Here is a 13,031-nt window from a genome sequence, read left to right on the forward strand (position 1 = left end):
GCTCAGTGCTAAAGAGTTCGAGCTGTGCATGCGTACTCAAGGCCATGGGCCCAACCCTCAAAATCAAATGAAAAAAAGAGTAAAAGGCAATGTGTTCAGTTTTTTAAAAAAAACTGAAAGAATTGGATTGTCATATTTTCTATAACAATTGTCTTTTTTTTTTTTTTTTTTTAATTTTGGTGGCGCGAGGGGGATGGGTACTGGGGATTGAACCCAGAGTGCCTAACCACTAAACCATATCCCAAGCCCTTTTTATTTTGAGACAGGGCCTTACTAAGTTGCTTAGGGCCACAATAAATTGCTGAGTCTGATTTTGAACTTTTGATCCTCCTGCCTCAGCTTCTCAAGCAGCTGGGATTACAGGCATGTACCACTGTGCCCAGCTAACTGTCCAATTTTAAGGACATAAACTACAAAACATTTAAAGCTTCACAGCATTAAACATTTTTTTAGAAATAGTAAAATATACCAACCCAAAAGACCCCAAATGATGTGTAGTAAATGTAATTTGAGAAGTTTGAATAAATTATTTTCATTTCTTTATGGGGTAAGAAAATAGCTAATGATAAAATCATATAGAGAAGGACACATACTAGTTCCATTCACTTAGCTCAAATCAGCAATTCTTTGGGGGCACACGATTAATATAATGATACAAAATAATCATTGCTTGTGTCAAAAAAGATTCCAGAAATTGTAACTTCCCAATTATCCCACACTTTACACAACTTGTTTGAAGCTATAGAAAATATTGACGCCTATAAATTTAAAAAGGAAGAAGAAAAACAGGGGCATTTATATTGTGCTTAACATCTTACATTCATCATATTTAACCCTCACAGTCATCCAATGATTCTGCAGATAAGGATAGCAGAGCTTAGGGAAGTTAACATAACTTATATACCTAAGTCTGATTTGAATCCAAATCCATCTCACACCAAAGCCTGTACTGTTATATTGCCCCTAAATATGCAAGCACAAAAATAGCTTCTAAAAACAGCTCCCAGATCCCAGTACTTAAGAGGCTGAGGCAGGAAAATCATCAACTTCAAGGCCAGCCAGGGCAATTTAAGTGAGACCCTGTCTCAAAAAAATGAAATAAAAATATGAGGTGTGACGATGCTGCACAGGATGCAGCTCAGTAGAAAAATGTCCTCGGGTTCAATTCCCAGTACCACAAAAACTCACTTCAATGAATAAAACTGAGAAATTTCCAAAATAAAGACAGATTGTTAGACCCAAAGCTATTCTGTCACATTATCAGAGCCATCAGTGAAACAAAAACTGCTTTAGATAGAATCATAATTATATGTTCAATAACACAGGATGCATGTCTACATAATGAACAAATTAAATCATTAAAAATAAACAATTCTGGCTGAGGTTGAGGCTCAGTGGTAGAGCACTTGCCTAGCATGTGTGAGGCACTGGGTTCGATCCTCAGCACCTCATAAAGTCCATCAATATGTAAAAAATAAATATATTTTTAAAAAAAGAATAATTCTCCCATAAAAATGGCATCCTAATTAGAATAATTTATATTCCATATCATGTCAAAATATTCTCTACTACCAAGAATATCTAAAAAGAAGAACTTTTTAAAAAATATATTTATTTATTTAGTTAGTTAGTTATAGATGGACACATCTTTATTTTCTTTTTATGTGGTGCTGAGGATCGAACCCAGTGTCTCATGCGTGCTAGGGGAGCGTTCTACCTCTGAGCCACGATCCCAGCCCTGAAAGAACAACTTAAAAAAAAAAAAAAAAGAAAAGAAAAAGAAACAATCCTCATTGACACAGATGATGCTTATCACACAACCCTGATGGAACAAATGCAAAGAAGTGTCAATGTGAAATGGTCTCAACCACATAAAAGACAAAGAAGGAATAATTTGAAAGAAAGCACCAAAATGCTAAAGGTACGTTTGTTCTGGGTTGGCACATCTGTAATCCCAGCTACTCAGGAGGCTGAGGCAGGAGGATCAGAAGTTTGAGGCTAGCTTGGGCAACTTGGCAAGACCCTGTATCAAAATATAAAGGGCTGGGTACGCAACCCAGTGGTAGAGCTTTCTAGGTTCAATCCCCAGTACTTAGAATAAAAAACAATAGTAACAAACTGTTCACCTGAAACATGGCAATATGCAGCTGAACCCGCTGCAGGCTTGTCTTACAGGAAGAAATGCTGGTTTCCAGTCTCCGCACCAGGTCATGCTTCTTCCAGGCAGTGTCATAAGAACTTGCTAATACGGTTGCCCTGTTCATGACTAATTGAGAGAACTTCCCGACCTGGATATTGTGCTCCACTGCTTTCTTACACAGATCATCAACAGAAACTTTGCTTTCAGCACCAAAGTCCTTTGCCTCTACTTGAGCTATGATGTCTACACCGAGGGCACTGATAAAACTGCACAGCGTAAGTCCAAGGGCTTGATTTGGTAGTCCTATCAAAAGCTGCCTCACAAAGTCAGCTGTGAAGGCCTTTATAGGCTTGGCCATTTGGTCTTCACTGAAGCAAGAGTTTCTGAAAAGGGTTTTCACATTGACAATCTGTACAGGCCCATTCACAGTATTCTGTTCTTCAAGTGAACTTGATCCTAAAAAAAGGAAATGTTCTTAAAGTATTTCATGCAAAAATAAGATATAATAATAACACTACTTATTTAATGCACCTAAGCTTTTACAAATGCACAATTAAGTGTGCTCCCATCATGTCCCCACTGAAGTACTACCACAACTAAACCAGCATGTTTAAAAAATATTACCTGACAATGTTTTAGAAAAGGTACCACAGAGCCTAAAAAACTCCTTGATTGTCTGTAGTCTTTTTAGAAAGAAAATCTCTTCTAGCACCTGACGGTGATTATCATCATCAAAAAAATTAACTTGGGTACTCCTGGCTTCCCGTATGATGTCAATCTTTCGCCATGCTACAGGAATTTCCATCTTGTTTAACTATATAAATTGGGAGGGAAAAAAGTTAATTTCTCTACTGTGCACACAATGAATTGAATAACTCTTGCACTATAATACTCACTCATAAAACCAAATCAGCATTTACCTTTTCAACTAATAGACCAAAAGCAGTTTCAACTTGGGCAAACATGCCATCAAATGCTACCAAAAGCATCTGACCAGCTGACATTTTTGGTGTTTCATCAACTGAGCCATTTCTTGGTTGGATTAATTCACCATATTGAGCATGCAATATTCTAGGGAAAGAGAAAGAGGATTTAAACCCTTGCTGAAGAGCCGTGCATTTGGGAGAACATAAAAGATCAACACTCTCAGAACTAGTAAGCAAAGCATACAAAGTCCTGTGGCATTTAGAAAGAAGGCTGTGATTTAAAATAGTATTCTGAGTCGATTCCAATAATGAAATCAATATTTCTTAGAGAGTAACTGTTCATGAGACTAAATTGTATGCAAACTTATTATTTTTTTAAATCTTTATTTTTTTTTTAGGTGTAGCTGGACACATACCTTTATTTTATTTATTTTTATGTGGTGTTGGGGATCAAACCCAAGGCCTTGCACATGCTAGGCAAGTGCTCTACCGCTAAGCCACAACCCCAGCTCGCAAACTTAAATTATAACAATAAAAATTATCACATAAAATATTAATCTCACTTGATGCTCAGAATATGCAATATGAATTCCAATAATAAAAAAGAATGTCAAAAATGACACAATTCTAAGGCTGGCAGACGCAGAAAATTGCTAGGTATGTTGGAATGATAGCCACATGGTAGAACCAACTACACACAGCAAATTGAGACCATGTTTTGGCATGTTCCATTTTGAATCAGGCACATTTTTAATGTAAGGTCTTTTTAAGTTCACCTTCACACTTCACGTTATTTAAGACTTATACAATATTTATGTATCCAGGCACTATCTCTAAATATTTTATATTATAGGAAATGTATAATTTCTAGTATTTAACTGTTACTATCAGGTGAAAACTAAGGTTAACCAGATATTCACCTATATTTCTCACACATGAAGAAATCATTATTCCAGGGCTGGAGTCATAGCTCAGTGGCAGAGTGCTCGCCTAGCAAGTGCAAGACCCTGGGTTCAATCTTCAGCACCACATAAAAATAAATAAGTAAAATAAAAGATACTGTTGTCCATCTACAACTAAAAAAGTATTTTTTAAAAAATCATTCCAAATAGCTGGAACCAGTAAAAGAAAATTTTTAAGATAATTAAAAATGTTAATGAGACACATTTCTATTTCTCCAATCATACTTGTACCCAGGGTAATGAGGTCTATCTCATTCCACCATCTTTCCTATCCCCACACCCCTTCCCCTTCGCCCAATCCAAAATTCCTCCATTCTTCCCATGGCACCCCACCCCCATTATGGATCAGTATCCACTTATCAGAGAGAACATCTGGCCTTTGGTTTTTTGGGATTGGCTCACTTAGCGTGATATTCTCCACCTCCACCCATTTACCTGCAAATGCCATAATTTCATTTTCTTTTAATGTGGAGTAATATTCCATTGTGTATATATACCAGTTTCTTTATCCATTCATCTACTGAAGGGCATGTAGGTTGGTTCCACAGTTTAGCTATTGTGAATTGAGCTGCTATGAACATTGATGTAGCACCTAACTTTTTAAGTATTGCTAGAAATTATGAAAAAGCTATTATGTGAATAATCCAAAAACTATTCAGCTGACAACTATGCTATTATTACAGTCTTTTATTGCATGACTAAAACAATTAAAAAAGAAGCATGAGAAAGCAGGAAATTTATAAATGTGAAATAATTGACAACATTAAGGAACTATGGCAGGTAAGTTTACACTTCATATTTCCCATATTACTAAAGAATTTTTAAAAATTCTTTTAATTGGGCAAAGTAAAACGTAAACAAGACTGAGCAAATGCACATAATTCACAGGTGGCAGAATGGGGTTCATTATGCTACTCTTCTCTCTAGTTTCTTGCATCTTTGAAATTTCCCATTGGAGTAAACATGGTGGGATAGTTATTTTTACTCTCTTAATTATACTTTTTGTAATGAATCAGACACTGGAATGACAAAGAAATAAAGAGTTCCTAAGTCGCTAGGGACAAAGTTAGGGCTTGGCTGTGGGGACATGCATGCCTGGAGAAACTACTCAACCTCCCCAAGTTTGAAAGTCAAACTGCTTTTCTGGATTAAAGAGATAGGAAACACAATATTCAATATCTCATACAAACTTGTAAAAGGTAACTCATTTAAAAGCATTCACCTGAAGTGAAGTGTGTATTCTATTAGCCATGTAAACTATCCAAGATGCCTCCATGGGATTCCTGGAGATGGCCTAAAAAAAATACCATCCTGAACTCTGTGCCTGTGCATGCACTTGTACAACTATAGCAGAAAAATGATATATGCATGTAAGTGAAAGAACTGCACAGAACTACATAAGCAAACACACAAAAACATGTGCATGTATAACCAGTGAAATCCAAGTACATTCTGTGACTACATCACTGTCCATTTCATGGTATTGCTACACTACTGCAAATCTGCAGGATACTAACACTGGATAAGGGATAAGGCATGCATGAGATCTTTCTACACTTTTTTAAAGACAACTTCTTCCAATAAATCTATCATAAAAAAATGAAGCATATGTATGCACGACATTTATAAGTAATTATATCTGCTCTAAAAAATTAGTCAGAGCTCAGAATCCTTTCACCTGGCTGCCTCATATTGTTCATGAGGAAACAAGATGCAGCCAGCATTCACTTGCCTGGCAACATCGATGTAATGAGCATGTGTTTCTTCTTCGAGTCCCATAGCCGCATTTCTTAAATAAGCTTGAAGAGATTCAACTAGAGTCTGCAGAGGAACACCATCAGTTGTTTGCTCAATGAGACTGTCCAGTTCATGAAGCATACTTTCTAAGGTGTATTCCCCTTTCATCAAACATCTAAGTGCTTCTGGAAATATGATTTGGCGGAAATTTGAATTCAATTCCTATAAATATATAAGAAATATATTTTAATGTAGTCTGACTGTAGATGAATTACACACTTTGAAACCTAGTGCCATGAATTAAAAAACAACTCACACAACTATAACCAAGTTATGGCTACAAACTTCACGTTCATCTTTATTTTAAATGACTGCTTAAAAACACTCAAAGCAGGTAGTCAAACTGTTTTTCTGGATTAAAGAGAAAGACAACATACAATATCTAAAATAAAAAATTTAAGATGAACTAGACACATTTACCTGCAATGAGGTGTATACCCCATTGGCTAAATGTACTGCCTCAGATGCTTCTACGGGGTTTGGGATGTCTAAGTCCTGTGGTACCAGGTGGCACTGCTTCAGTAACTGAACCAAGCAGGTGACATTTCCACTCATACTGCACAGCTCCTCTAAGAACCAGGCTCCGTCTCGAGAAGTCAGATCAACCAGCTGCTCCCCAGCACTTGAGGCTGCACCTTCCATCATCAGGTTACGTCTAAATGAGAAAGACACTTGCACAGTAAAACTGACTCAGGTACACACTTAAGAGAAAAGACTTCAAAATCAGAAAAGAAAGGAGGCAACTCTAACATAGGATAAGATTAAGGAAAGGAAAACAGTACATTAAGGTGTGAGATTAAAAATTTAGACCTCACAAAATCTCAATAAGCATCTTTTTTTTTTTTTTTTAACTTTTTAGTTGTAGATGGGCACAGTACCTTTTTAACATTTATTTGTTTTTATGTGGGGCTGAGGATCAAACCCAGTGCCGCAAGCATACTAGGCAAGCATTCTACCACAGAGCAATACCTGCAGCCCAGCATCAATGTATTTAGGACAATGAAATGGTCCAGGATAAGGTTAGCTAACTCACCTTGTAAGGGTACAGAGGGCAGAAATAATGACACTGGCTAGACTCAAAGATCCTTCTTCTCCGTTCTCATGAAGGAAAACTTTAATGCAACGTTCAATTTCTTTCAACTGATCTTCACAAACTGGCACAGTGACCGCTTCTTGTTTCAAGCGTTCCACTTGTCGAATAAGTCTGCTGTTTATGTCTGCTGCATACCGCTGCAGGGTCATTTCAGTGGCAGTAATGAATTGACATACTGTGGGGGGTGGCTGGGGAGCATACTGCATTTCATATCTATAAAATTAAAAAAAGGAGGTACCTGCTTGTAACATTAGCACCCAGTTTGCAAATAATGTTCCCACTTTACAAAATACTGTACAAGAGAAAATTGCATTCTATCCTCAAAGAGATAAGAGTCATTAGTTCCATTTCACAGTCTCAAGAGCTTAAACAACTTCCTAAATGACTCACTGAGTCAAACAATCCATGTCTGAACCTCACTCTCTTTAAACCAATCCTACCACGCTTAAACTAGAATATATTTTAATTGATAAGGAAAAACACGTATGTGGGAAAACCATGAGCATGAATCTTTTTACTGGGTGCAGTCGTGCATGCCTGTAATTCCAGCAACTCAGGAGGCTAAGGCAGGAGGATTGCGAGTTCAAAGCCAGCCTCAGCAACAGCAAGGTGCTAACCAACTCGGTGAGACCCTATCTCTAAATAAAATACTAAATAGGGTTGGGATGTGACTCAGTGGTTGAGTGCCCCTGAGCTCAATCCCCAGAACCCCCTGCCCACCCCACCCCCATGCCAAAAAAAAAAAAAAATCTTAAAAGTAACTCCATTCAAATTCCTTCCACTGTGCTCACTTTAGAGCTCACTCATATTAGCATGGCCCTGCTCAGGGATGAAATGCAAGTTAGTGAAGTAACCTGTGGTTTTTTATAACCACTACAGAAAGAAGCATGGCAATGCCTAAAAAAAAAATTAGGAAAGGAATCACCAATGACCCAGATATTCTACTCCTTGGTACTTATCCAAAAAGAACTGAAATCAACATAGTACAGTCATAAAGCACATCAAAGTTTGTAGCAGTGCAATTAACATTCTAGCTAAGTTCTAGAATAAGCCTAGGAATCCGGCAATAGATGAATGGATAAATAATTAGTGGTATAAATACTCAGTTATTTAGAATAATGAAATTATGTTATCTGCTGGTAATTGAATGGAACTGGAGAGCATCATGTTAAGTGAAATAAGTCAGACCCTGGAAAGTCTAGGGTCCAGTGTTTACTCTCCTATGTAGAAGCTAGAGAAGAAATAGGAATTAAAAAACAGGGTTTCTCATAAAAATAGAAGGCAGAACAGTAGAGTAGAAGGGATCAACATGAAGAGGTGGGAGGGAGGAGAGAAAGGAAAGGGGAGGAACTTCAAAATGAAACTAATCAAATTATTCTAAGTACATGTAAAAATATATCACAATAAAGCTCATTTTATGTATAATGCATCAATTAAAAAATATATATATATAAACATGAAAGGCCAGTAAAGGAAGTGGGGGGAAGGGGAGGGAAGGGAGAAGTAATGGGGAATTAAATGAAGCAAATTATGTTTTATGTATGTATGTATGAATGTCACAATCAACCCCACTATTATAATTAAAATGCAATAACAAAAAAATTAAAAGAAAAAAAATTCCGTCTATTAACCATTTCTTTCAGAACAGTAAAACACAAATGCAATTTAAATATCAAACACAACTTGCTTGCACCCTCAGTGGAACCCCCAATGAGAAATGAATAAAATCAAATACTTTAAACATACTTCCTATAGAGTTCTTGACAGCGCTCTACTGTGGTGTTACAGATAAGTTCTTCCATCCAAGTTTTCCACTGTTCAATTCGATGTTTCTGAAATATGGCTTTTGGATACTGCAGAGCGACAGTTGCATAGTGATGCAGCTGTTCCAGACAGCCGCGGAGCACAGAGCGCCTCTGCTGCAGAAGAGCACCAACTTCCCCCTCCAGCTGCTCACACTGGCTAATCAAGTGGGCCTGGCCCGCATTCTGCAGAAAGGCGGTTGCTGGCACATAACTTGGGGGACCTTTTGGTAAAAGATAATATTAATCATAGTAAAGCCATTTCAGTCATCAGTCATTGAAAGGGAGCATAAACCAGACCCCACACACAAACACAGAACTATAGGACTTGCATGCTCATACTCTATCTAAAATAAGTCAACCCATACCAAGGTCCATTTGTGTGCTTATCTCCTGAAGCAAACTTGCAAGCTGTGTTGCTTCTAAATTATTGAATGCAGCCTGATAATGTGTTATCCACTGTTCAAATTCATTCAGCTTCACCTGGATTGCTTCTTGAACAGCTCTTTGCTGAGTCTGTAGTTGAGTGTGTTCAGAATACCTAATCAAGGGGAAACAAACAAATAAATCCAAAGATCACTTGCTACTCTTCTACCTACTTTAATAACTTGGACTTTGCTCAGATTTGGACTGCCTGATTAGCTCCTTTGCAATCTTAAGGGCCCTGAATAAATATACCTTACTCCTGCGGTCTCATTCGTGACCCCGTAATTCCCTCAACTAGGCTCCTAATATTTTAAATAAAACTATCACAACTCCCAGGTTTTGAGTTCCTTTAAGGTTAAACTCGGTAAGTCTGAGAGTCTCAAGCAATGCTTGGTACTTGCATATTCAACCACCTTTTCCTGAGCACCTGCTATGTAAAGTTCATTTGTTTAGATCACTCTATTCAATTAAATGGTTTTTAAAAAACTCAGCAAAGTAGATGAAATAACTGCCACTGTACAAATGAACAGGACTCAAGATACAATCACTGAGAGAAACTAAATCCCAGAGTTTCTAAATCCAAGTATTCTTACCACTATGCCCACCTATCTTCCATAACTGGCCACACATTTAAATATAAGAGAGCAGAAAATTATTGCTTCTGCTGCTATTTTTTGGTACTGGAGACTGAACTCAAGGATGTTTTACTATTGAGCTCTATCCCCAGCTCTTTTTTGAGACCAGATCTTGCTAAGTTGCTGAGATGGCCTCAACCTTAAGATCCTCCTGCCTCAGTCTCCTAAGTTGCTGGGATTACAAACATGTGTCACTACACGTGGCAGTAAACTGCTACTTAATAATTCTAATTCAAACTGACAAGGTTTACACAAAATGAAAATTCTCCTTAATGACATGTACTGAGAAGAATTCAATGCTGTTTCAAACCTGTGTTGGAGTGTGTGAGACGGATGATCTACTCCTTCAGCTCCTTCTAGAAACTCTATTTCCTCCAGCAGTTTGCCTTGCAGTTTTTCCACATCTGTCAGCTGCTCTTGCAAACTTAGGTATTCGTCTAAGCTGCTATCAAGTTTGGGAAGCACAACCAGCATCTCATCCCTATTCTTAAACCAGTTCACCTGTAAAAAGGCATTCTGATTAGGAAGATGCTTACAGGGTCACCTGTGTGACATGATGACATGTATCAGAAGAATCATCAAAGGACATTTTGAACATATTATCCTACCTAAAGCCCATCAAAGCCAGAAAAGGATGATGGTGTCACTCCCATTTTACAGACAAAGATAACATTTGCACTGACGTATGCAGACACATAAACTGACAAACTCAATCCCATAACTACATCACCCAGAACACGATCAGCATCACTGGCTACAGATGGGGAGGGAAGACTGTGCAATTAAAAAACATTTAGTACTGTCAGTGCTAAAACACATTTCAATATATTTTAAAAGTAAAATTTTTTTCAAATCATTAACCTACGTCCTAGGAGGTAACTATGTCTTTGTGTGGGAGCACTGCCTAATTAAAAATTAACACCAAATTCCCATATTTAACTGCCATTTCAACATTATATATTACAATCTTGCCCCCAAAAAAGTTCGTTTTTTTTTTAAAGAAAAACTGATTTACTCAACTTTTTTATGGACATATTTATTAACAAAAAATGAGGACGACTATGACATCACTGGGCTTTACCTTAATTTCAGCTACTCTGGAAGAAAAGAGGCTGCGGGTGATCTCTCGCTCCATCTCTCGCTTGCTCTGCTTGCTCTCAGCCTGCTGCCCCCCTCCACCATAGACAGCGCCAGCAAACCCAGCCTCGCCCCCAGCAGTCCAGTCCACCAGGGGGTCATACACAAAAGCCTCCAGTAATGTCAGCAGCGTCTCCCTGCCACGCCGCATGATGTGGAGCACCTGTGTTCAGGAGAGTTCTGAATAAGTCTTGCCACAAGTCTCCTCATATATATATACAGCATATATGTGTGTATATATATATATATATATATTCATTCCACAGGTTTTTATTCATTTAACATTACACTAGAGGTAGAAAACAGCATACCTGCTCACAGGAAAGCCTAAAAACACCTTCTACTCCAGTTACACCCAATGCTGTTTCAATGTTTTGTGTCATTCGAAAAGGTACTTTCTCAGGAACTCTAAGGCTTTTACCTTGAAAAGACAAATCGTTATATTTTTGCCCTTTCACCAAAAAATATTTGACCCTCATACAAATGCAAAAGTCCATATTTATTTTACCTTTTTCAAAGCAAACATTGTAGTCTATGTGCACCACTTCTCCAGTCGTCATATCTATGAGAACATTATCCAGATGTCTGTCTCCAAGGCCAATTATGTATCCAACCATGGACATGACTGCAGTAGACCTTGCATAAGACTAGAGAGGAGATGAGGGGAGCAAGTTAAGGATTATGAGCAAATTTTCCCAACATGAACTTGATGCTCTAACATTCACAAAACTTCACAACCCTACTTCCTTATTTTAAAATAAACAAACAACAAGTCCTCCTGGGGTTTGCTGCATGTGGTCAGGCAGGCTCTGTACTGTGCAACCACATTCAATACTATGTCCCTGGTTGGGACTACTCGACTATTATCAGAATGCTGGATTTCTTTTTTCTTTTTTTTTTAAATATTTATTTTTTAGTTATCAGCGGACACAACATCTTTGTTTTGTATGTGGTGCTGAGGATCGAACCCGGGCCGCACGCATGCCAGGCGAGCACGCTACCGCTTGAGCCACATCCCCAGCCCCAAGAATGCTGGATTTCAAAACAAACTTTCCTTTGCCTAGTTTTTCCCTTTCTAAATTTTTTGTTCTTTTTTCCATTTCATCCTTACCGCCTTCCCATCCTGTCCTCAGACACAGTCATGGCTGCACCTTTATTACTGTACATGAGATTCAAACGCAGGTCTCAGACTACCAAGCTTGAAGAGCCACAGGAAGGAAGAGAAGGAAAATGAGTAAGAAAGACAGGTGAGAAGGAGATGGCCAAAGAAATAACTTAGATCAGGGATGGTGCTGTAGGTCATGGCAGAGTGCTTGCCTACCATTGAGAGGCACTGGTTTCAATCCTTAGCATTACATAAAAATAAATAAAGACATTCTGTCCATTTACAATTATAGAAATAATAAGAAGAAAGAAAGAACAGATCATTTTCCTTACCTGTGTGACTCTCCACCACTCATCAGGCGTTGTGCAGGACGACCACAGCTCTTTGGCCAGGAGATTTGGGGGTGTGGCCTCCATTAACTCCTCTAGCACTGCCTTCATCACATGGAGGGGCCAGTCCCGACGGGATACATCCAGACTGAGCCCAACTGTTTTCAAAGCAGGGCCAATTTTACTATAATAAAGCTCACTAGGACGGGGTACAATTCCAGGATTCTGAGGAGTCTGGTAAGAATCTTGGGCCTTCAAAAAATATTTTTTAAAAAAAAAGAAAGAGCAAAATAAGGATAAAAATTACTTTGAATATAAACTAGAATTTTAAAACTGATTTATCAGTAACATTATCCACTTAGCTTAATTTCACATATAAACAGTCAATTCTTCTGGACTATGTATCTTTGTTATAATTTCCACCTTTCTTCTATTTAGACATTCCTTCTTTATTGAAAAAGTTTGCCTGTTACATTTTCTTGATTCGAAACTCAATGCCCAGGTTATTTTATTTTGGGTAATCAAGATGGAAATCAGGATCATTCTATCTCTGAGCTATAATCCCATCCCTATTTTTGTAATTCTATAATAAACAGATAGGGTCTTGCTAAGTTGCCCAGGCTGGCCTTGAATTTGTGATCCTTCTGCCTTAAGCCTATGAGTGGCTGGGATTATAGGC

The 13,031-nt window shown here is 38.0% G+C and overlaps 1 protein-coding gene across 3 annotated transcripts in view; it reads right to left on the reverse strand.

The window, feature by feature from the left end:
• Smg1 (SMG1 nonsense mediated mRNA decay associated PI3K related kinase) overlaps positions 1–13,031 on the reverse strand; it is a 97,179-nt gene that overhangs the window by 14,419 nt on the left and 69,729 nt on the right. For 2 of the 3 annotated variants that reach the window (XM_071605464.1, XM_071605465.1), the window contains 12 exons: positions 12,356–12,604; positions 11,230–11,565; positions 10,863–11,081; positions 10,092–10,282; positions 9,089–9,261; positions 8,665–8,944; positions 6,859–7,131; positions 6,246–6,480; positions 5,761–5,987; positions 3,061–3,211; positions 2,765–2,954; positions 2,127–2,596 (listed from right to left, as the gene is read on the reverse strand). In XM_071605464.1, coding sequence (XP_071461565.1) covers positions 2,127–2,596; positions 2,765–2,954; positions 3,061–3,211; positions 5,761–5,987; positions 6,246–6,480; positions 6,859–7,131; positions 8,665–8,944; positions 9,089–9,261; positions 10,092–10,282; positions 10,863–11,081; positions 11,230–11,565; positions 12,356–12,604 — 2,994 coding nt within the window. The remainder of the gene's footprint in view (positions 1–2,126; positions 2,597–2,764; positions 2,955–3,060; positions 3,212–5,760; positions 5,988–6,245; positions 6,481–6,858; positions 7,132–8,664; positions 8,945–9,088; positions 9,262–10,091; positions 10,283–10,862; positions 11,082–11,229; positions 11,566–12,355; positions 12,605–13,031) is intronic. The other variant, XM_027940968.2, reaches the window with a different exon arrangement.

Source organism: Marmota flaviventris, chromosome 19 (genome assembly GCF_047511675.1).
Source record: "Marmota flaviventris isolate mMarFla1 chromosome 19, mMarFla1.hap1, whole genome shotgun sequence".
Lineage (NCBI taxonomy): Eukaryota > Metazoa > Chordata > Mammalia > Rodentia > Sciuridae > Marmota > Marmota flaviventris.